This window comes from Pan paniscus, chromosome 3 (assembly GCF_029289425.2).
Source record: "Pan paniscus chromosome 3, NHGRI_mPanPan1-v2.0_pri, whole genome shotgun sequence".
Classification (NCBI taxonomy): domain Eukaryota; kingdom Metazoa; phylum Chordata; class Mammalia; order Primates; family Hominidae; genus Pan; species Pan paniscus.
The window spans coordinates 87,934,256-87,956,325 of NC_073252.2; the positions used below are offsets into that span (position 1 = coordinate 87,934,256).

The 22,070-nt window shown below is 36.2% G+C and overlaps 1 protein-coding gene across 1 annotated transcript in view; it reads left to right on the forward strand.

Moving 5' to 3' along the window:
• Nucleotides 1-22,070, forward strand: part of MMRN1 (multimerin 1) — an 81,110-nt gene that overhangs the window by 45,585 nt on the left and 13,455 nt on the right. Inside the window, exons 6-7 of the mRNA XM_003829896.7 lie at nt 2,644-2,817; nt 9,676-11,664. Of these exons, the coding sequence (XP_003829944.4) occupies nt 2,644-2,817; nt 9,676-11,664 (2,163 nt within the window). The remainder of the gene's footprint in view (nt 1-2,643; nt 2,818-9,675; nt 11,665-22,070) is intronic.

Genomic DNA, 22,070 nt, shown 5'->3' on the forward strand with positions numbered 1-22,070 from the left:
ATTATTTATTTATTTTTTTTTTTTTAGAGACAGGGTCTGCACCCAGGCAGGAGTGCAGTGGAGTGATCACGCATCAGTGCAGCCTCCATCTCCAGAGCTCAACCAATCCTCCTGCCTCAGTGTCCAAGAAGCTGGGAATACAGGCACGTGCCACCATGCCTGGTTAATTTTTTTTTTTTTTTTTGTAGAGACGAGGTTTAGCCATGTTGCCCAGGCTAGTCTTGAATCTCTGGGCCAAAGCAGTCCACCTGCCTCAGCCTCCCAAAGTGCTGGGACTACAGCCGTGAGCCACTGTGCCTCAGTCTCTAACAATTTTTTTATACCCAAATAAAAAACAAATTTTTATTTATATTATATATATATTTAATTTTTAATTAAAAATTTAAGTGGTTTTAGGCTGGGTGTGGTGGCTCACGCCTGTAATCCCAACACTTTGGGAGGCCAAGGCGGGTGGATCACGAGGTCAGGAGATCAAGAACATCCTGGCCAACATGGTGAAACCCTGTCTCTACTCAAATAAAAAAAATTAGCCACATGTGGTGGCATGCACCTGTAGTCCCAGCTACTGGGAAGGCTGAGGCAGGGGAATCGCTTGAACCTGGGAGGCGAACCATCCCCACCTCACTCCAATCAGCCATTATCCTTCCCATCCTCTGATAACCATCCTTGTACTCTCTATCTCCTTGAGTTCAATTGTTTTGATGTTTAGATCCCACAAATACGTGAGAACATGCGATGTTTGTCTTTCTGTTCCTGGCTTATTTCCCTTAGCATAACGATCACCAGTTCCATCCATGTTGTTGCTTTGTTTTTTATGGCTGAATGATACTCCATTGTGTATATATACCACATTTTCTTTATCCATTCATCTGTTGATGGTCATGTATGTTTCTTCCATATCTTGGCTATTGTGAATAGTGCTGGCAATATACATGGGAGTGCAGATACTTCTTGGATATACAGATTTCCTTTCTTTTGTGTGTATACGTAGAAGTGGGATTGCTAGATCATATGGTAGCTCTATTTTTAGTTTTTGAGGAACCTCCAAACTGTTCTCTGTAGTGGTTGTACTAACTTACATTCCTACCAACAGGGTATGGGGGGTTCCCTTTTCTCCATATCCTTGCCAGCATTTGTTATTTCCTGTCTTTTGGACATAAGCCATTTTAACTGAGGTGAGATGATATTGCATAGTAGTTTTGGTTTGAGTTTCTCTGATGATCAGTTATGTTAAGCACCTTTTTATATGCCTGTTTGCCATATGTATGTCTTCTTTTGAAAAATGTATATTCAAATCTTTTGCCCTGTTTTGATTGGATTATCAGATGTTTTCCTATAGGCTTGTTTGACCTTCTTTTATATTTTGATTATTAGTCCCTTGTCAGATGGGTGGTTTGCAAAGATTTTTCTCTCATTCTGTGGGTTGTGTCTTGACTTTGTTGGTTGTTTCTTTTGCTGTGCAGAAGCTTTTTAACTTGATGTGATCCCATCTGTCCATTTTTGCTTTGAGTGTCTGTGGTTGTGGGGTATTACTCAAGAAATTTTTGCCTAGACCAAATGTCCTAGAGACTTTCTCCAATGTTTTCTTGTAGTAGTTTCATGTTTTGAGGTCTTAGACTTAAAGAGCTAATCCTTTTTTATTTGATTTTTGTGCATAGTAAGAGATAGAGGTCTAGAGTCATTATTCTGCATATGGACATCCAATTTCCCCAGCACCATTTATTAAAGAGACTGTCTTTTCCCTGGTTTTTGGCACCTTTGTTGAAAATGAGCTCACTGTAGATACATGGATTTGTTTCTGGGTTCTCTATTCTATTCCATTGGTCTATTTGTCTATTTTTATGCCAGTACCATACTGTTTTGGTTACTACAGCTCTGTGTTGTAATTTGAAGTCAGGTAGTATGATTCCTCCAGTTGTTCCTTCAGGTGTTCTTTTTGCTTAGGTAAGCTTTGGTTATTCTGGGTCTTTTGTTGTTCCATATACATTTTAGGATTTTTTTTTTTTTTGTATTTCTGTGAAGAATGTCATTAGTGTTTTGATAGGGATTGCATTGAATCTATAGGTTGCTTTGGATAGTATGGACATTTTAACAATATTTATTCTTCCAATTCATGAACACGGCATATCTTCCATTTCTTTCATTAGTGTTTTATAGTTTTCATTATAGTGACCTTCCACTTCTTTGGTTAATTGAATCCTTATGTATTTAACTTTGTGTGTGGCTATTGTAAATGAGATTACTTTTTTTTCTTTCTCAGATTATTCACTGCTGGCATATAAAAATGCTACTGAGTTTCGTATGTTGGTTTTGTATCCTGCAATTTTACTGAATTCATTTATCCATTCTAATAGTTTTTTGGTGGAGTCTTCAGGTTTTTCCAAATATAAGGTCATATCATCTGCAGACAAGGATAATTTGACCCCTTCCTTTCTAATTTGAATGCCCTTTATTCCTTTGTCTTGTCTGATAGCTCTAGCTAGAGCTTCTAGTGCTTTGTTGAAAAATAGTGGTGAAAGTGAGCATCTTTGTTGTGCTCCAGATTACAGAAGAAAGGGTTTTAGTTTTTCTCCATTCAGTATGATACCAACTATGGGTCAAAATATATTTTTTAATGGCCTCAATTTTCTCTTCTATATGCAGAAGTGATGCAAAAAATGACTGATCAGGTGAACTACCAGGCAATGAAACTGACTCTTCTGCAGAAGAAGATTGACAATATTTCTTTGACTGTGAATGATGTAAGGAACACTTACTCCTCCCTAGAAGGAAAAGTCAGTGAAGATAAAAGCAGAGAATTTCAGTCTCTTCTAAAAGGTAAAAATGAAATAAAATAAAATATTCATTCAGTAACACAGAAAGCAAATGATTCATTTTTCTTTTCTTACATCACTTTGGGATCTTTGCTTTAGTTTGGGTGGTATGGAAACCTAAGAAAGATATTTTTTGAATGAGATATAAATTCACTAAAATTCTGAAATAATTTGAAATATCTACATTTTATTATATACACTGAAGTCTTTGACTGAATATTCCATTTGGTTGATAAACATGATGTCTCTAACTATAGCCTAACATATTCATTTTTAGTTAAAGTGAGTCATATTAATTTACTTCCATTGTGTTATCTACTTCAAGAATAAAGACGCAGTTAGGGGATCAAGATAGCTAGTTGCATGGTTGTCTCAATACTATTGATGGAGACATTGAGGATAAATCTGAAGTGCATTATTATCCCCCAAATTTTCTAGGTTATGGTGTAAAATCTATTAAATATATCCTAAAACATTCCAGCTATTATTAATATTAAAGAATAATAATTTATATATGTGAATAGGCTTTGCCTGAATTTTGTGCTCTTCAAACAGTGGGCTTAAAAGCAGGCTATGTTTCTTTCTGGAGGATCAACAGGATAATCCATTTCCTGCTAATCCAAGATGCTGGCAGAATTCATTTTCTTGCAGTTGTAGGACTGAGGTCTCTGTTTTCTTGATGTCTGTAAACTGAGGCCCATTCCCAGCTTCTAGAAGCCACTGCATTTCTTGACTCATCATCCTCCATCTTTAAAGCCAGCTACATTGTGTTGAGTTCTCCCTGCATCTTTCTGACTATGTAACTCCGTTGGACCTACCTGGATAATCAGAAAAATCTCTCTATCTCAAGGTGCTTAACTTTAATCACATTTGCCAAGTCCCTTTTGCCATGTAAGGTACATATTCATGGATACAGGGAATTAGCATATGGACACCTTGGGGGAAAGGGGTGTGTATTATTCTGCCTACCACTGAGATTTATGTATAGTGAGTAATTGTTATGATAGTGTTTACACAGGATACAATGGGACCACTTGACACTTGCAACAAATCCAATCTAAGGGGACCAGGGAAAGCGTCTAGAAAGAGAAACCATCTCAATTGATGTTAACCATGCAAAAAGGTTTCGGGTAGGGCAAGGATGTTCTAGGCATGCAGTTAGTTTGATTCCTGGGAGCGTCCCAATCGGGATTATTGTATGAAACTTGTCTGTTTGCAAGTTTCAGGATTACTGGTTTTTTCCTTTTGCTTTATTCATTAAAAAACTCAGTGTACAACCCAATTTTTATCATTCACAATTTATCTTTTCTCTATTGATTTAAAAAAGATAAATAGGTGGATATTTAATATATCATCTACCAGTACGGATGCTTACATAGCTCAACAACAATTATGTTTTTTAATCATATAAATAATTGCTGCTACTCAACCACTAAAAGAAAGACCCTGTCCTACATATCTGGTATGGCCCAACCTTACCAATGCTAAGCATGAGATGGAAACATTTTTCCCCACTGAAGTGACAGCATGAGAAAGAAGTCAAATAGAAACAATATGTAATTGACTATAACCATCTGAATGAGATTTGTTTAGCAAGATTTGGTTCTCATGACCTAACAGAATTAGCCTGTCAACTGTTTTTTTGTGACCTACCAGCCTACTACAAAGATTCTGGCACTGACACAGGAGAAAAATCACACACTCACAGCAACAGCATTAATAATGAAACTCCCTCCGCAATAGGAGGAATTAATTGTGTACTGAGCACAGTCATTAATTATAAGAACCAGAGGGCTTGTAGTTAATGAATATTCTTACAGGAAACAAAAACTAAACCCACCTCCAAGGTGCTGTGCTTGCCTAGCGAAACCACAGCTTCCTCCCTAGTTTACTTTACATCCAAGGTGAAAAACACTGTGTAGTCTGCCAGTAGCCATAGAAACTGTTGAAAATCAAATGTCTCAACTCCGTAAGAGGAGGTGGATACCTTAAGAGGTACCTAAGTGTTATTAAAAGGCCATACATTCACAATTACAGAAGGCGAATGCTAAGGTATCTGATATCAAATATATCTGGTAAGTCACCAAATGTAATATGCTTTTAAGAAAGTGGAAGCATATGAGTCACAGGAAATAGAAACAAACAGAATTAAAATGATGTGCCCACTCAACTATTAACATAAAGCACTTTGACATGTTCTTGGGAAATCAGATTCTTGTACAGATGCTTGTTTAGTAACAAATTGTAGAAATGTTATCTGAAAAGCTTCTTATCCCAAAACACCTTTTTAAGCTAATAATACGTTTAATATCTTTTCAGACATTGCTGTGATTTTGCACTTTCTTCAAAGTTTTTTTCCATAAAAGTGTTAAAGTGTAACAGCTAAAGTAATTTATATTACTCATTTTCATTGTTTTTTCTCCCAATTATGTTGATCAAGATTTTGTACTGAGTTTTATCTATCTGCAGGGTTTTTGCTTATTGTTTTTCTTATTAGGACTTTTAGGCATGTAGTTTTTTGTTTGCTGAAGTTAAACATTTATTGTCATTGTCCACAACTAATAAATTCAATAAAGCTTAAATGTTATTGTACCTTTTCAATCTTGAAAAACTGTAAGATTATAAATTTAAAGAAGGTCGAATCTGAACCTTAAATTTTTTATTATATTTCATCAAGTTTTTGATGTCATGAGAATTACAGTCATTTTTAACTAATGGGAAATGACTAAATGTTCTTATAGAAAGAGTAATATTAATATTACCATTGAATAGTACCTTACACTCAATGATACTTACATATTCTTTTTTGTAAGACCAGAAATCTAATTTTCTAAATTTTACTTACTCTATATAGCATATAGAATGTATTTCATGAATATTTATTGAATAAATGGGTGACTGGTTAAATGCTAAGCAAAATGCAGAAGATAAAAATACTTAAAAGGCTTTCTGGTGTGATTATCCATGTTATCTGATACAAAAGCTAGGACTATTTCTGTATAATTTATCTTAATTGTGGCTAGTTAGTCTTTTCTAATTCATTTAGCCTTTCCTTAGTACTTTAAGGCTGTGTGTCATATTGATTACTATTCTATATTTCATGTTTTGTTTTCTTTTTTCCATTACATACAAATTGATCTTTGGACTTTTAAACTTACTTTAGTTTCCACTAAGTTTATAAAAAGTAAAATAAAATATCTTTCCCATTTTATTTTCATCTGGCAACATGGATCTTTAGGGTGCAGGATTTCCAGAGAAATGTTTATCCATCTAAATTTTCATATTTACAGCTTCGTTTTTGTACAAAATTGTCAATATCAAGATGCTCAAACAATACATCATTCTATTTTTAATAATCACTCTTTCACATATTTTTATGTAAGTCCCTCATGTATGTTAAGTACTTTTTAAAACTTACTTACAAAATGGAGACATGTAGAGCCTATTTTTTTAATCCTAGGATGATCTTTCTTTAATAGACTACATAGTAGCTATAACTGATGGCAATATCCCATTGTACAGACTTTCCTGTCTAAAATGCTTTGCATTGTATTGTGTGTATTTTACATTATAGTCATTGATTATTGTGTTAGTCTATTTTCATATTGCTATAAAAAAAACCTAAGACAGGGTAATTTATATAGAAAAAGAGGTTTGATGGACTCACAGTTCCACATGGCTGGGGAGGCCTCACAATCAAGGCAGAAGGTGAAGAAGGAGCAAAGCCACGTCTTACATGGTGGCAGGCAAGAGAGCATGTGCAGGGGAACTGCCCTTTATAAAACCATCAGATCTTGTGAGACTTATTCACTATCATGAGAACAGCATGGGAAAAATCCCTCCCCATGATTCAATTTATCTCCCACTGGGTCCCTCCCACAACACGTGGGTATTATGGAAGCTACAATTCAAAATGAGATTTGGGTCAGGACAATGCCAAACCATATTATTTCACCCCGGCCCCTTCCAAATCTCATGTCCTCACTTTCAAAACCACTCATGCCCTCCCAACAGTCCCCCAAAGTCTTCATTTCAGCATTAACTCAAGAGTCCACAGTCTGAAATCTCATCTGAGACAAGGCAAGTCCCTTCTGTCTATGAACCTGTAAAATCAAAAGCAAATTAGTTACTTCCTAGATATAATGCAGGCACAGGAATTGGGTAAATACACCCATTCCAAATGGGAGACATTGGCCATAACAAAGGGGCTACAGGCCTCACGCAAGTCCGAAATCCAGTGGAGCAGTCAAATATTAAAGCTCCGAAGCAATCTCCTTTGACTCCATATCTCACATCCAGGTCACACTGATGCAAGAGGTGGGTCCCCATGGTGGTGGGCAGCTCCATCCCTGTGGCTTTGCAGGGTACAGCCTCTCTTCCAGCTGCTTCCATGGGCTGATTTTGAAGGTCTGTGGCTTTTTCTCATGCACAGTGCAAGCTGTCAGTGAATCTACCATTCTGGGGTCTGCAGGACAGTAGCCCTCTTCTCACAGCTCCACTAGGCAGTGCCCAAGTGGAGACACTGTGTGGGGGGTCCCACCCCACATTTCCCTTCTGCACCACCCTAGCAGAGGTTCTCTATGAAGGCTGTGCCCCTGCCTGGACATCCATGTGTTTTCATACATTCTCTGCAATCTAGGTGGAGGTTCCCAAACCTCAATTCTTGACTTCTCTGCACCTTCAAGCCCAACACCACATGTAAGCCACAGGCTTGGGGCTTGCACCCTCTGAAACAATGGCCTGAACTATACATTGATTCCTTTTAGCCATGGTTGGGACACAGAGCACCAAGCCTTGAAACAGCACAAAGCAGCAAGGCCCCCATGAGACTATTTTTTCCTCCTAGGCTTCCCAGCTGGTGATGGGAGGCACTGCTGGGAAGACCTCTGACATGCTCTGGAGGCATTTTCTCCATTGTCTTGGCAATTAACATTTGGCTGCTTATTACTTAAGCAAATTTCTGCCACCAGCTTGAATTTCTCCTCAGAAAATGAGGTTTTTTTCTTTTCTATTTCATCATCAGCCTGCAAATTTTTGAACTTTTATGCTCTGCTTCCCTTTTAAACATAAGCTCCAATTCCAAGCCATATCTTTGTGAATTAATAAAACTGAATGCTTTTAAGAGCACCCAAGTGATATCTTGAACACTCTGCTGCTTAGAAATTTCTTCTGCCAGATATCCTAAATCATTTCTCTCAAGTTCAAAGTTCCACAGATCTCTAGGGCGGGGCAAAATGCCACCAGTCTCTTTGCTAAAGCATATCAAGAATCACCTTTGCTCCAGTTCCCGATATGTTCCTCATCTCCATCTGAGACCATCTCAGCCTGGACTTTTTGGTCAAAACCATTTGACAAGTCTCCAGGAAGCTCCAAATTTTCTGACATATTCCCGTCTTCTTTAGAGCCCTCCAAACTGTTCCCACCTCTGCCCGTTACCCAGTTCCAAAGTCGCTTCCACATTTTCAGGTGTCTTAATAGCAGTATCCCACTCTATTGATAACCATACCCCACTCTGTTGGTAAAAGCTGTATTCGTCCATTTTTATGCAGCTATGAAATAGCTGGGTAATTTATAAAGAAAAAGAGGTTTAATGGACTCACAGTTCCACATGGCTGGGGGAGCTTCACAATCGTGGCAGAAGGTGAAGAAAGAGCAAAGCCACATCTTACATGGCGACAAGCAAGACAGCATGTGCAGGGGAACTGCCCTTTATAAAACCATCAGATCTTGTGAGAACTCACTTACTATCATGAGAACAGCATGGGAAAAAACCCACCCCCGTGATTCAATTACCTTCCACTGGGTCTCTCTCACAACATGTGGGGATTATGGGAGGTACCATTCAAGATGAGGTTTGGGTGGGGACACAGCCAAACCATATTAATTATATTTTGAATTTGAATGGACATATCTTCCAGTTATGTGTACTTCATCACTAGATATTATAAATATATCTCTAGTATATGTATCTTTTCTGTTTTCTTTGTATGCAAGTTTTTAAATATTTTAAATAGTCATTTTCTATTCTAAATAGTTATGAATATTAATAGTTGTGAATAGTCCAGTACACTTTTCCTGTTCCTTTTTTTCATGCTACATTTAGAGACTACCACAATTATGGCTTATGATTAACCAATGTTTTCTAATATTTGAGATAGTACTATGTGTTTCATTACTTGCAAGTTTTCTCTTCTTGTTAAAAATTAATGTCATACTATAATAATATGTCAGGTGTATCTTGAATTCCTATTTTTGTTGGAGGAAGACTTAATTTTGAAATCCCCAAATCTCATTATTATTATTTTATTGTTATTATAAAACACTATTAAATCTTATGAATATTACTTCATTTTTCCTCATTTGAGAATATCATTAAGGTTTTTCCCTGCAGTCAATTTATTAGCTTTTATAAGCTCAAAGCATAAGCTCTGCAACTTAATTAGTAGAAACCTAGCAACACAGTCCTGAGCTAACACCAGGTATTATTTACTAAGGCAGAAAGCCCAAAGCCATTTATTTTCATACAAAACTAAAACTAGACCTAGAATGATTGTACACAAGGGTGTATTACTGAAGTCAGTAGTAGTTCCCTCATGTCTTTCATCCAAAGGACCTTAGTTTTATGGTTTTAGTATGTTCTAGTATGTTCTGCAAGTGATATCTCCTCTCAGATTTATTATTCAAGGAATTGATCACCTTTTATAAATTATAGTAATTTTTAAAATTTTATAAGTAAATGTAGTTAAGAGATATTTTTATTATTATGTGTTATTAATGTTTAATTTCAAACTTTTTATCGTTTAGAGATGCTTAAAGTCTCATATAATTAAAACTATGTATTATTAATTATTTCTTTCTCTAGGTCTAAAATCCAAAAGCATTAATGTACTGATAAGAGACATAGTAAGAGAACAATTTAAAATTTTTCAAAATGACATGCAAGAGACTGTAGCACAGATCTTCAAGACTGTATCAAGTCTATCAGAGGACCTCGAAAGCACCAGGCAAATAATTCAAAAAGTTAATGAATCTGTGGTTTCAATAGCAGCCCAGCAAAAGTTTGTTTTAGTGCAAGAGAATCGGCCCACTTTGACTGATATAGTAGAACTAAGGAATCACATTGTGAATGTAAGGCAAGAAATGACTCTTACATGTGAGAAGCCTATTAAAGAACTAGAAGTAAAGCAGACTCATTTAGAAGGTGCTCTAGAACAGGAACACTCAAGAAGCATTCTGTATTATGAATCCCTCAATAAAACTCTTTCTAAATTGAAGGAAGTACATGAGCAGCTTTTATCAACTGAACAGGTATCAGACCAGAAGAATGTTCCAGCTGCTGAGTCAGTTAGCAATAATGTCACTGAGTACATTTCTACTTTACATGAAAATATAAAGAAGCAGAGTTTGATGATGCTGCAAATGTTTGAAGATTTGCACATTCAAGAAAGCAAGATTAACAATCTCACCATCTCTTTGGAGATGGAGAAAGAGTCTCTCAGAGGTGAATGTGAAGACATGTTATCCAAATGCAGAAATGATTTTAAATTTCAACTTAAGGACACAGAAGAGAATTTACATGTGTTAAATCAAACATTGGCTGAAGTTCTCTTTCCAATGGACAATAAGATGGACAAAATGAGTGAGCAACTAAATGATTTGACTTATGATATGGAGATCCTTCAACCCTTGCTTGAGCAGGGAGCATCACTCAGACAGACAATGACATATGAACAACCAAAGGAAGCAATAGTGATAAGGAAAAAGATAGAAAATCTGACTAGTGCTGTCAATAGTCTAAATCTTATTATCAAAGAACTTACAAAAAGACACAACTTACTTAGAAATGAAGTACAGGGTCGTGATGATGCCTTAGAAAGACGTATCAATGAATATGCCTTAGAAATGGAAGATGGCCTAAATAAGACAATGACTATTATAAATAATGCTATTGATTTCATTCAAGATAACTATGCCCTAAAAGAGACTTTAAGTACTATTAAAGATAATAGTGAGATCCATCATAAATGTATCTCCGATATGGAAACTATTTTGACATTTATTCCTCAGTTCCAACGTCTGAATGATTCTATTCAGTCTTTGGTCAATGACAATCAGAGATATAACTTTGTTTTGCAAGTTGCCAAGACCCTTGCAGGTATTCCTAGAGATGAGAAACTAAATCAGTCCAACTTCCAAAAGATGTATCAAATGTTCAATGAAACCACTTCCCAAGTGAGAAAATACCAGCAAAATATGAGTCATTTGGAAGAAAAACTACTCTTAACCACCAAGATTTCCAAAAATTTTGAGACTCGGTTGCAAGACATTGAGTCTAAAGTTACCCAGACGCTCATACCTTATTATATTTCAGTTAAAAAAGGCAGTGTGGTTACAAATGAGAGAGATCAGGCTCTTCAACTGCAAGTATTAAATTCCAGATTTAAGGCATTGGAAGCAAAATCTATCCATCTTTCAATTAACTTCTTTTCGCTTAACAAAACTCTCCACGAAGTTTTAACAATGTGTCACAATGCTTCTACAAGTGTGTCAGAACTGAATGCTACCATCCCTAAGTGGATAAAACATTCCCTGACAGATATTCAACTTCTTCAGAAAGGTCTAACAGAATTTGTGGAACCAATAATTCAAATAAAAACTCAAGCTGTCCTATCTAATTTAACTTGTTGTGTAGATCGATCGTTGCCTGGTAGTCTGGCAAATGTTGTCAAGTCTCAGAAGCAAGTAAAATCATTGCCAAAGAAAATTAGCGCACTTAAGAAACCAACGGTAAATCTTACCACAGTCCTGATAGGCCGGACTCAAAGAAACACGGACAACATAATATATCCTGGTAAGCTGTTACTGAAAAGTAACTTTTAATCTCTCTTTTTACTTAAATGATATTTAACAGATCTGTACAGTTGAGCAAGACCATTAAACATAAAACCACATACTTGAACTTGGATAGATAGTCAAGTTGTGAAGATCACTGACATTATTTAAATCTGAATCTATCTTACAGTATTTCAGACATCAATACAAAACAAATATTTCTAGCGTATATTTGGCTATGTGTTTTTAAAATTTTTCTGACTAGCCCTCTATAAAATAATTAAATTTGCTCCTATGGAACAATTTGCTTTGCACAAGTAATTAAACAAAGCTATTAGGCAAGGAGATCTTTAATAGACCAGACTTACTTATTTTGGCATTTTACCATATCTGATATGCAATAGGAACTCAGTAAATACCTGTTGAATGATCATCTGACAATGAATGCTCAGGAAATAGATTTGGGTAAATCATAGAAGGCCATCAATGCCAAGCTAAGTACTTAGACATGATTTTGTAAAGAGTAGGGTGTCTGAAAATTGGTATCAGTGGATTGGTTGTGATAAGAACTGCAACTCAGAAGCATGAAGCTAGCAATAGTGTGTAGTGTGATTGCAGAGGTGATATTAGGGATGTTACTGAATGAATATTGGCAAGAGCCATAGAGGAAGCTCTAAGGCCGATGTGAGAAATGTTGGAAAGTTCCCATCAACAGAAACAGAGGGAGAGTGGCAAGAAAAATGATTTGAGGAACATCAAATCTTGATTCTGGTCCTAGATGTATTAGTAAGTTTCTGTGTTAGTTAATAGCACTAGGTAAAAAGTTCACCTCTCTAGGCCTTCGTTTCTTCCTTTTAAGTGATGAGATTGCAGTAGGTGATTTGCTGAGGTGCTTAGTAGAGATATGCTGAAGACTGCATCACTGTAAAAAAATCCACGATCTGTTTACAGCCTTAATGCATGACACTTGGAGAAGAGAGAGATCTAGACTTTCCTGATGTTTTGAATTTGGGAAATGACAGAATAGTGGTACCTTTAACAGATGTTCTAAACACCAAGGAAGAAGCATGTATTTGGGAAGAAAGAGGAATTGTGTGGTGCATATAAATTGCATAATAGTACCTCTGTATGAAGGAAGTGTTTTATGAATATGGTTGTCATATACGTAATATTGAATAATCTTTTCTAAATATGAATATCTCTTCATTCTTACAAAAGAAATGGCTGTGTTTTTCTCATATGAGTCTGCTGTTAAATTATAGCCCATTTGTATGAATTTTGTACTTTATTGCTTTTTAATTACAAAGGATGATCATTATTCTAACATAATATGACTTCATATTTAATGTGTGAATGTTTTGATAATATTAAAAATAACAGAATAATAGAGTTGAATTATCTCTACTATTTAAATTAGTATATTTATTTATGACTCCCCCAGAGTAATCTGACCTAATAGAACTAATTTTACTTCTGTAGGAACATAGAAGAAACTATTTAGACGTATACGTTTCCCAGAGAAAGGTAGTATCTCAATATAAGATGTTCTTAAAATAACAATTTTGGGAAATATAAGGAGTTGTTTTTTCCATACTATTTCCATTATTGGTCTTCATGTGGACACTTCATCATGATCTTCAATTAGCTATACAGCATGTGTGACTACACACCAGGCAAGCTATGTCATTTTTTAAACATATATATATATACGTTTAAAATATATATATATATGCTATTTTCATAGTAAGTATAAAATTGAAATAGCCTCAAATAAATTGAGGAAAAACATTTATAGAACATAAGAACTTGCAAACTTTGATAATATAATGATTGCATGTTAGGACATTATAAAAATTGTATCTAGATACTTATTGTGATTGACTCAATATTGGGCTTAATAGACTAATAATAGGAAATAACTCAGTTTTGATTCTTATTTTCCAATAAGGCTTTGATAACATTGCTTCCTGTTCCTTTATTTACTGAGTGTAGAACTTTTTATGTTCCTGTCTACCAAAAATAACTATTAAAGTTCTTTATTTTATTTAAGCAAAGATACCAATAATGATGCCAAGGTAAAAAAGATATACTGACCTAATTCCCACGTGCAAGGTAGATATTCCTTTTATGCCAGGCTGGGCCAGCAACATAATGTATGGGACCCTTTTAAGTGGGTGCATAGGCTTGCATGCCCATTAAGCCAGCCATACTTCCATGGGCCATAGAACAGATGTCAATCATTGGGCAGCTCAGCAGGTAAGGTCTATGAAAGATGATGAAACCAGTGGACTCAGGCTAAGTTCTCCTGTAAGAATAGAACAATTGCAGAATAAACTACTACTTTTGATACCCTGTTTTATACCAGGGGTGGGACACACTGTTTAAATTTGGCTGTTTCATTTCGCCTTTGATATTATATAAGTATTATACAGCCACATTGCTCTCCCACATAACTAAAGCCAGAAGATAATTTATCATCATCTTATGAATCTCAGAGTCATGTTATTCAGATTCTAGCTGCCATCATTTGCAAAATAAGTACAGTATGTAGAAAAAAGCAATATAAATATAGTGTTTTAATCTTAATTTTAATAACTGATAACTTACTTTGAAGCCTGATAATATGAATACTGTAATAATATGACATTGGTTAGTATTCATTAACATTTACTATATCTCAGGCACTGTGAAAATTCCCAATATTCATAACTTCATTTAACAATACCTGTGAGGTAAGTATTATAATTTATTCTGAAGATGAGTAAACTGACCCTTGGAGACATTAACTAAAGTATCCTGCCTAAGGTCATTCAACTAGTAAGGGATAGAGCTTGGCTTCTGGCCAGCTAGACTCAGGGCTCAGTCCTCAACCACATGCTCAAAGAAATTATAGAGTGTGTTCACATGCCTTTCTCTTCTTTCTGTTTCTGTTTCATGCATCATATGTTCTTCAGTCTGGCCATATCTGAATATTCCATATGGCTGGAGCCGATATTTTTAGGGAATTTCTTTTCTTGAAGATCCAAATACTGACAATTTGTTTCTGCACATGAGGAAGTAGAGGTGCTACTTTTCAGTTTGGCTTTTTTGGGATATGGCCAGTGGGTACTTATTGAAAGTCACCATCAGATAGTCACAAGATCTTCCTTTGACTGATGAAGAAGAGGGACAAAATTCATTATTCTCATCCCTGCCACTTCCTTTTGAGCCATTCCTACATTCATTCATGATATTTCTGATTCCTAGTAGGCCACTGATGATAAGATATTCTGGTTCAATTGCTAAATATTTGATTTGTTTCTAAACAATATTCTAATAGACACCAAGAGGTTTTTATTTCATCTTTGAAGATTTGTTTGTACAGCAATTGGCAGACTTATCCCTGCAGAGAGCTTTTGGCTGCTTGCCCTTCCAAAAGCAGCTGAATCCTGACTTAACACAATGTCAGCAGCTCACTGCTGAGCATGTGCACCTCCTGCTCGTAAAACCATTGGCTTTTTATTTCAACTTTTTATCTAATGTTTATCAATTTAGCTCTCCTTCATAAACCTCTCTTATTATAATAATTATTCCTGTGCTCCCAAGAAAGATTACTTTCTATAAAACATTTGGTAGTGTTTTAAAATGTAATTTTAAAAATTATCATTGATGTGAATATATGCTATTTAAAAGAGAAAAAATGAGGACCTAGTGAATATTTTACTGTCTTATATCACATTGAAACCATTTCTAAATTTTGTGACTCTGCATAGAGGCAGCTGTGATGACTAATGAGCCCTGAAATTGGAATCAGGACACCAGGGTTCAAGTCCTGCCTGGCAATATATTTATTTGTAATAAGTCATTTATTTTTCTAGGCCTTTCTTTCCTCATTTATAAAATAAGAATAACATACAAACCTTATGAGTTTATTTTGAGAATCAAGAATATAATCTGCAGATAGTGTATTATTAAGTTATTACTATATGATGCAATTTTCTTAGCTGTATTCAATGTATATGCTTTTATTTTCTCAACATTTTCACTTAATATTTGATATATAATTATTTCCATGCATCAACATAGTTTACAAACTTATAGCATTTCATTGTTACTTATTATTACTTTGATAATTCACTGTGTTTTAAACTCCGCATATGCTTATAACTTAGCTTATGGTCATCATGCAATGATAAATCAAAAAGAATAGGATACAAAATATAAAGACTGTGTAAAAACACGTGCATTGATAAGCACTGAAAATAAATGTCAAAGAATGGTTTTCTCCAAGCGATTTTCTACTATTTATATGATTTTCCATATTATAAAATATTTTCAAATATAACTCAAGATAACTAATAGGTTATCTTCTGTATAAAATGGCTGAATATAAGCCAGTTAAATTTTGGAAGCTATCTGCTTCAATTCAGAATTTAGATGTGTTTTAGAAGTCCCCCAAATACATGTACGCATTTGGTAATTCAATAGAAGTGCTCACAGGATCTGGCATATCCATAGTGTTCACAGCTGTGGCTTATTATGGCAAAAAGTTCATAACAGGATCAGCTAAGGAAAAAGATACAAGCAGAGTCTGGAGAAATTTAGGCACAGGATTTTTTATGTTTATCCTTCCCATGAAGGACAACATTTCTGTGTGCTCTTTTTTTCTAGTCACACACACATACACAAAATTAGTAACGTGTACATTAATTCTGCCCATACAAGCCCATCAGATACTCAGCACTCAAGAGTTTTATTGGGGGCTGGTCACATAAGCATCCTCTGCCGAGGACATACCAAAACTCCATACTCTCAGAAGGGAAGCAGATATTCAGCATAAATCATATTGTTTGTACAAAGAGTCTGGGCATGGTGAATGACACTTACCAGTTAGGGAATGGAGAGAAGTCAAGTTCCCAGATGCTAACCAACTGCAAAATTTTCCAAGTAGGCCTTTCTAAAGATATCAGTCTCTGGCCTACTATGTTCACTCTTTTCTGCAGATTATCTTAAAGATATTCTTCGTGTCAGAACTGGTTAGGAGGCCTGTCTGCCGGGGATGGCCTCCCCAGTTTGTGTCAATAAAACATATCAGTGTTGAAGGGAATAGTAAATGAACTACTTTTTGTTCATGGCTCTCTGGGAGAAGAACAGACTCCCCCAGATTTCCATATGATTCCCTTCATATGGAAGAATGATGACAGCTAAAGAGCGAATGCTGACAAAATTGACAACCTTTTCCGTCACCTTGTCCTCAATAAAGTAGCCAGGCTATCTAAGGTGCATAGTCAGAAACCCAGACGTTTAATGATCACATTCTCTGAACCAAAATGTCTAACATTTGCTCTGACATGAAAAAGGAAATGGGATGGAATTCCGGGTTCCATTTACACAGTCACTGCATATGCTTGGGTTCTTTCCCAAGCAAAAATCACAGGAGCTACTTCCCAACAATAGACGATTTCTCTGACAGCAAGGATTTGAAACGAAATTTGATTCTTAACTTGTCTGTAAATTACATGCAATAAACATATATTTTTGTACTGGTCATTAACTATATTACGAACTTAAAATTGTACACAATAGTATTATTTTGTAACTTATTGATTATCAAACATGAAACGGAAGGTGGCAGGATTATTAAATTACAGATTGTAAATTTGCTATGGAATGATCTAAGTGAACATGATATTTTCATCCTGACAAAAATCACAGCATAGAAATAATAGCTGTGTAATATACTAACTGCATATGAAGTCTGAAAAACATACTTTAAGTTTTTAATTGCCAGTTTTACTATACATAGCCTAAAATGGGCTCTCCAAAGAAATAATTATTATTTTAGGATATAAACCTAATTTGAACTTTTTAATTCCGATTATGTTGACAGCATTGTTTTAGGGGAAAATATCACATGAAACTCCATTAATATCAATATTAATAAATCTAAACTCAAGTGTCTTTTTTAATTATACTTTAAGATTTAGGGTACATGTGCACATTGTGCAGGTTAGTTAACGTATGTATACATGTGTCATGCTGGTGCACTGCACCCACTAACTCGTCATCTAGCATTAGGTATATCTCCCAATGCTATCCCTCCCCCCTCCCGCCACCCCACCACAGTCCCCAGAGTGTGATATTCCCCTTCCTGTGTCCATGTGATCTCATTGTTCAGTTCCCACCTATGAGTGAGAATATGCGGTGTTGGGTTTTCTGTTCTTGCGATAGTTTACTGAGAATGATGATTTCCAATTTCATCCATGTCCCTACAAAGGACATGAACTCTTCCTTTTTTATGGCTGCATAGTATTCCATGGTGTATATGTGCCACATTTTCTTAATCCAGTCTATCATTGTTGGACATTTGGGTTGGTTCCAAGTCTTTGCTATTGTGAATAATGCCACAATAAACATACGTGTGCGTGTGTCTTCATAGCAGCATCATTTATAGTCCTTTGGGTATATACCCAGTAATGGGATGGCTGGGTCAAATGGTATTTCTAGTTCTAGATCCCTGAGGAATCGCCACACTGACTTCCACAATGGTTGAACTAGTTTACAGTCCCACCAACAGTGTAAAAGTGTTCCTATTTCTCCACATCCTCTCCAGCACCTGTTGTTTCCTGACTTTTTAATGATTGCCATTCTAACTGGTGTGAGATGGTATCTCATTGTGGTTTTGATTTGCATTTCTCTGATGGCCAGTGATGATGAGCATTTTTTCATGTGTTTTTTGGCTGCATAAATGTCTTCTTTTGAGAAGTGTTTGTTCATGTCCTTCGACCACTTTTTGATGGGGTTGTTTGTTTTTTTCTTGTAAATTTGTTTGAGTTCATTGTAGATTCTGGATATCAGCCCTTTGTCAGATGAGTAGGTTGCGAAAATTTTCTTCCATTTTGTAGGTTGCCTGTTCACTCTGATGGTAGTTTCTTTTGCTGTGCAGAAGCTCTTTAGTTTAATTAGATCCCATTTGTCAATTTTGGCTTTTGTTGCCATTGCTTTTGGTGTTTTGGACATGAAGTCCTTGCCCATGCCTATGTCCTGTATGGTACTGCCTAGGTTTTCTTCTAGGGTTTTTATGGTTTTAGGTCTAACGTTTAAGTCTTTAATCCATCTTGAATTGATTTTTGTATAAGGTGTAAGGAAGGGACCCAGTTTCAGCTTTCTACATATGGCTAGCCAGTTTTCCCAGCACCATTTATTAAATAGGGAATCCTTTCCCCATTGCTTGTTTTTCTCAGATTTGTCAAAGATCAGATAGTTGTAGATATGCGGCGTTATTTCTGAAGGCTCTGTTCTGTTCCATTGATCTATATCTCTGTTTTGGTACTGGTACCATGCTGTCTTTGTTACTGTAGCCTTGTAGTATAGTTTGAAGTCAGGTAGTGTGATGCCTCCAGCTTTGTTCTTTTGGCTTAGGATTGCCTTGGCGATGCGGGCTCTTTTTTGGTTCCATATGAACTTTAAAGTAGTTGTTTCCAATTCTGTGAAGAAAGTCATTGGTAGCTTGATGGGGATGGCATTGAATCTGTAAATTACCTTGGGCAGTATGGCCATTTTCACGATATTGATTCTTCCTACCCATGAGCATGGAATGTTCTTCCATTTGTTTGTATCCTCTTTTATTTCCTTGAGCAGTGGTTTCTAGTTCTCCTTGAAGAGGTCCTTCACATCCCTTGTAAGTTGGATTCCTAGGTATTTTATTCTCTTTGAAGCAATTGTGAATGGGAGTTCACTCATGATTTGGTTCTCTGTTTGTCTGTTGTTGGTGTATAAGAATGCTTGTGATTTTTGTACATTGATTTTGTATCCTGAGACTTTGCTGAAGTTGCTTATCAGCTTAAGGAGATTTTGGGCTGAGACAATGGGGTTTTCTAGATATACAATCATGTCGTCTGCAAACAGGGACAATTTGACTTCCTCTTTTCCTAATTGAATACCCTTTATTTCCTTCTCCTGCCTAATTGCCCTGGCCAGAACTTCCAACACTATGTTGAATAGGAGTGGTGAGAGAGGGCATCCCTGTCTTGTGCCAGTTTTCAAAGGGAATGCTTCCAGTTTTTGCCCATTCAGGATGATATTGGCTGTGGGTTTGTCATAGATAGCTCTTATTATTTTGAAATACGTCCCATCGATACCTAATTTATTGAGAGTTTTTAGCATGAAGGGTTGTTGAATTTTGTCAAAGGCTTTTTCTGCATCTATTGAGATAATCATGTGGTTTTTGTCTTTGGCTCTGTTTACATGCTGGATTACATTTATTGATTTGCGTATATTGAACCAGCCTTGCATCCCAGGGATGAAGCCCTCTTGATCATGGTGGATAAGCTTTTTGATGTGCTGCTGGATTCGTTTTGCCAGTATTTTATTGAGGATTTTTGCATCAATGTTCATCAAGGATATTGGTCTGAAATTGTCTTTTTTGGTTGTGTCTCTGCCCGGCTTTGGTATCAGAATGATGCTGGCCTCATAAAATGAGTTAGGGAGGATTCCCTCTTTTTCTATTGATTGGAATAGTTTCAGAAGGAATGGTACCAGTTCCTCCTTGTACCTCTGGTAGAATTCGGCTGTGAATCCATCTGGTCCTGGACTCTTTTTGGTTGGTAAACTATTGATTATTGCCACAATTTCAGCTCCTGTTATTGGTCTATTCAGAGATTCAACTTCTTCCTGGTTTAGTCTTGGGAGAGTGTATGTGTCGAGGAATTTCTCCATTTCTTCTAGATTTTCTAGTTTATTTACGTAGAGGTGTTTGTAGTATTCTCTGATGGTAGTTTGTATTTCTGTGGGATCGGTGGTGATATCCCCTTTATCATTTTTTATTGTGTCTATTTGATTCTTCTCTCTTTTTTTCTTTATTAGTCTTGCTAGCGGTCTATCAATTTTGTTGATCCTTTCAAAAAACCAGCTCCTAGATTCATTAATTTTTTGAAGAGTTTTTTGTGTCTCTATTTCCTTCAGTTCTGCTCTGATTTTAGTAATTTCTTCCCTTCTGCTAGCTTTTGAATGTGTTTGCTCTTGCTTTTCTAGTTCTTTCAATTGTGATGTTAGGGTGTCACTTTTGGATCTTTCCTGCTTTCTCTTGTGGGCATTTAGTGCTATAAATTTCCCTCTACACACTGCTTTGAATGCGTCCCAGAGATTCTGGTATGTTGTGTCTTTGTTCTCGTTTGTTTCAAAGAACATCTTTATTTCTGCCTTCATTTGTATCCAGTAGTCATTCAGGAGCAGGTTGTTCAGTTTCCGTGTAGTTGAGCGGTTTTGAGTGAGATTCTTAATCCTGAGTTCTAGTTTGATTGCACTGTGGTCTGAGAGATAGTTTGTTATAATCTCTGTTCTTTTACATTTGCTGAGGAGAGCTTTACTTCCAAGTATGTGGTCAATTTTGGAATAGGTGTGGTGTGGTGCTGAAAAAAATGTATATTCTGTTGATTTGGGGTGGAGAGTTCTGTAGATGTCTATTAGGTCTGCCTGGTGCAGAGCTGAGTTCAATTCCTGGGTATCCTTATTGACTTTCTGTCTCACTGATCTGTCTAATGTTGACAGTGGGGTGTTAAAGTCTCCCATTATTAATGTGTGGGAGTCTAAGTCTCTTTGTAGGTCACTCAGGACTTGCTTTATGAATCTGGGTGCTCCTGTATTGGGTGCATATATATTTAGGATAGTTAGCTCTTCTTGTTGCATTGATCCCTTTACCATTATGTAATGGCCTTCTTTGTCTCTTTTGATCTTTGTTGTTTTAAAGTCTGTTTTATCAGAGACTAAGATTGCAACCCCTGCCTTTTTTTGTTTTCCATTTGCTTGGCAGATCTTCCTCCATCCCTTTATTTTGAGCCTATGTGTGTCTCTGCATGTGAGATGGGTTTCCTGAATACAGCACACTGATGGGTCTTGACTCTTTATCCAATTTGCCAGTCTGTGTCTTTGAATTGGAGCATTTCGTCCATTTACATTTAAAGTTAATACTGTTATGTGTGAATTTGATCCTGTCATTATGATGTTAGCTGGTTATTTTGCTTGTTAGTTGATGCAGTTTCTTCCTAGTCTCGATGGTCTTTACATTTTGGCATGATTTTGCAGCGGCTGGTACTGGTTGTTCCTTTCCATGTTTAGCGCTTCCTTCAGGAGCTCTTTTAGGGCAGGCCTGGTGGTGACAAAATCTCTCAGCATTTGCTTGTCTGTAAAGTATTTTATTTCTCCTTCACTTTTGAAGATTAGTTTGGCTGGATATGAAATTCTGGATTGAAAATTCTTTTTTTTAAGAATGTTGAATATTGGCCCCCACTCTCTTCTGGCTTGTAGGGTTTCTGCCAAGAGATCAGCTGTTACTCTGATGGGCTTCCCTTTGAGGGTAACCCGACCTTTCTCTCTGTCTGCCCTTAACATTTTTTCCTTCATTTCAACTTTGGTGAATCTGACAATTATGTGTCTTGGAGTTGCTCT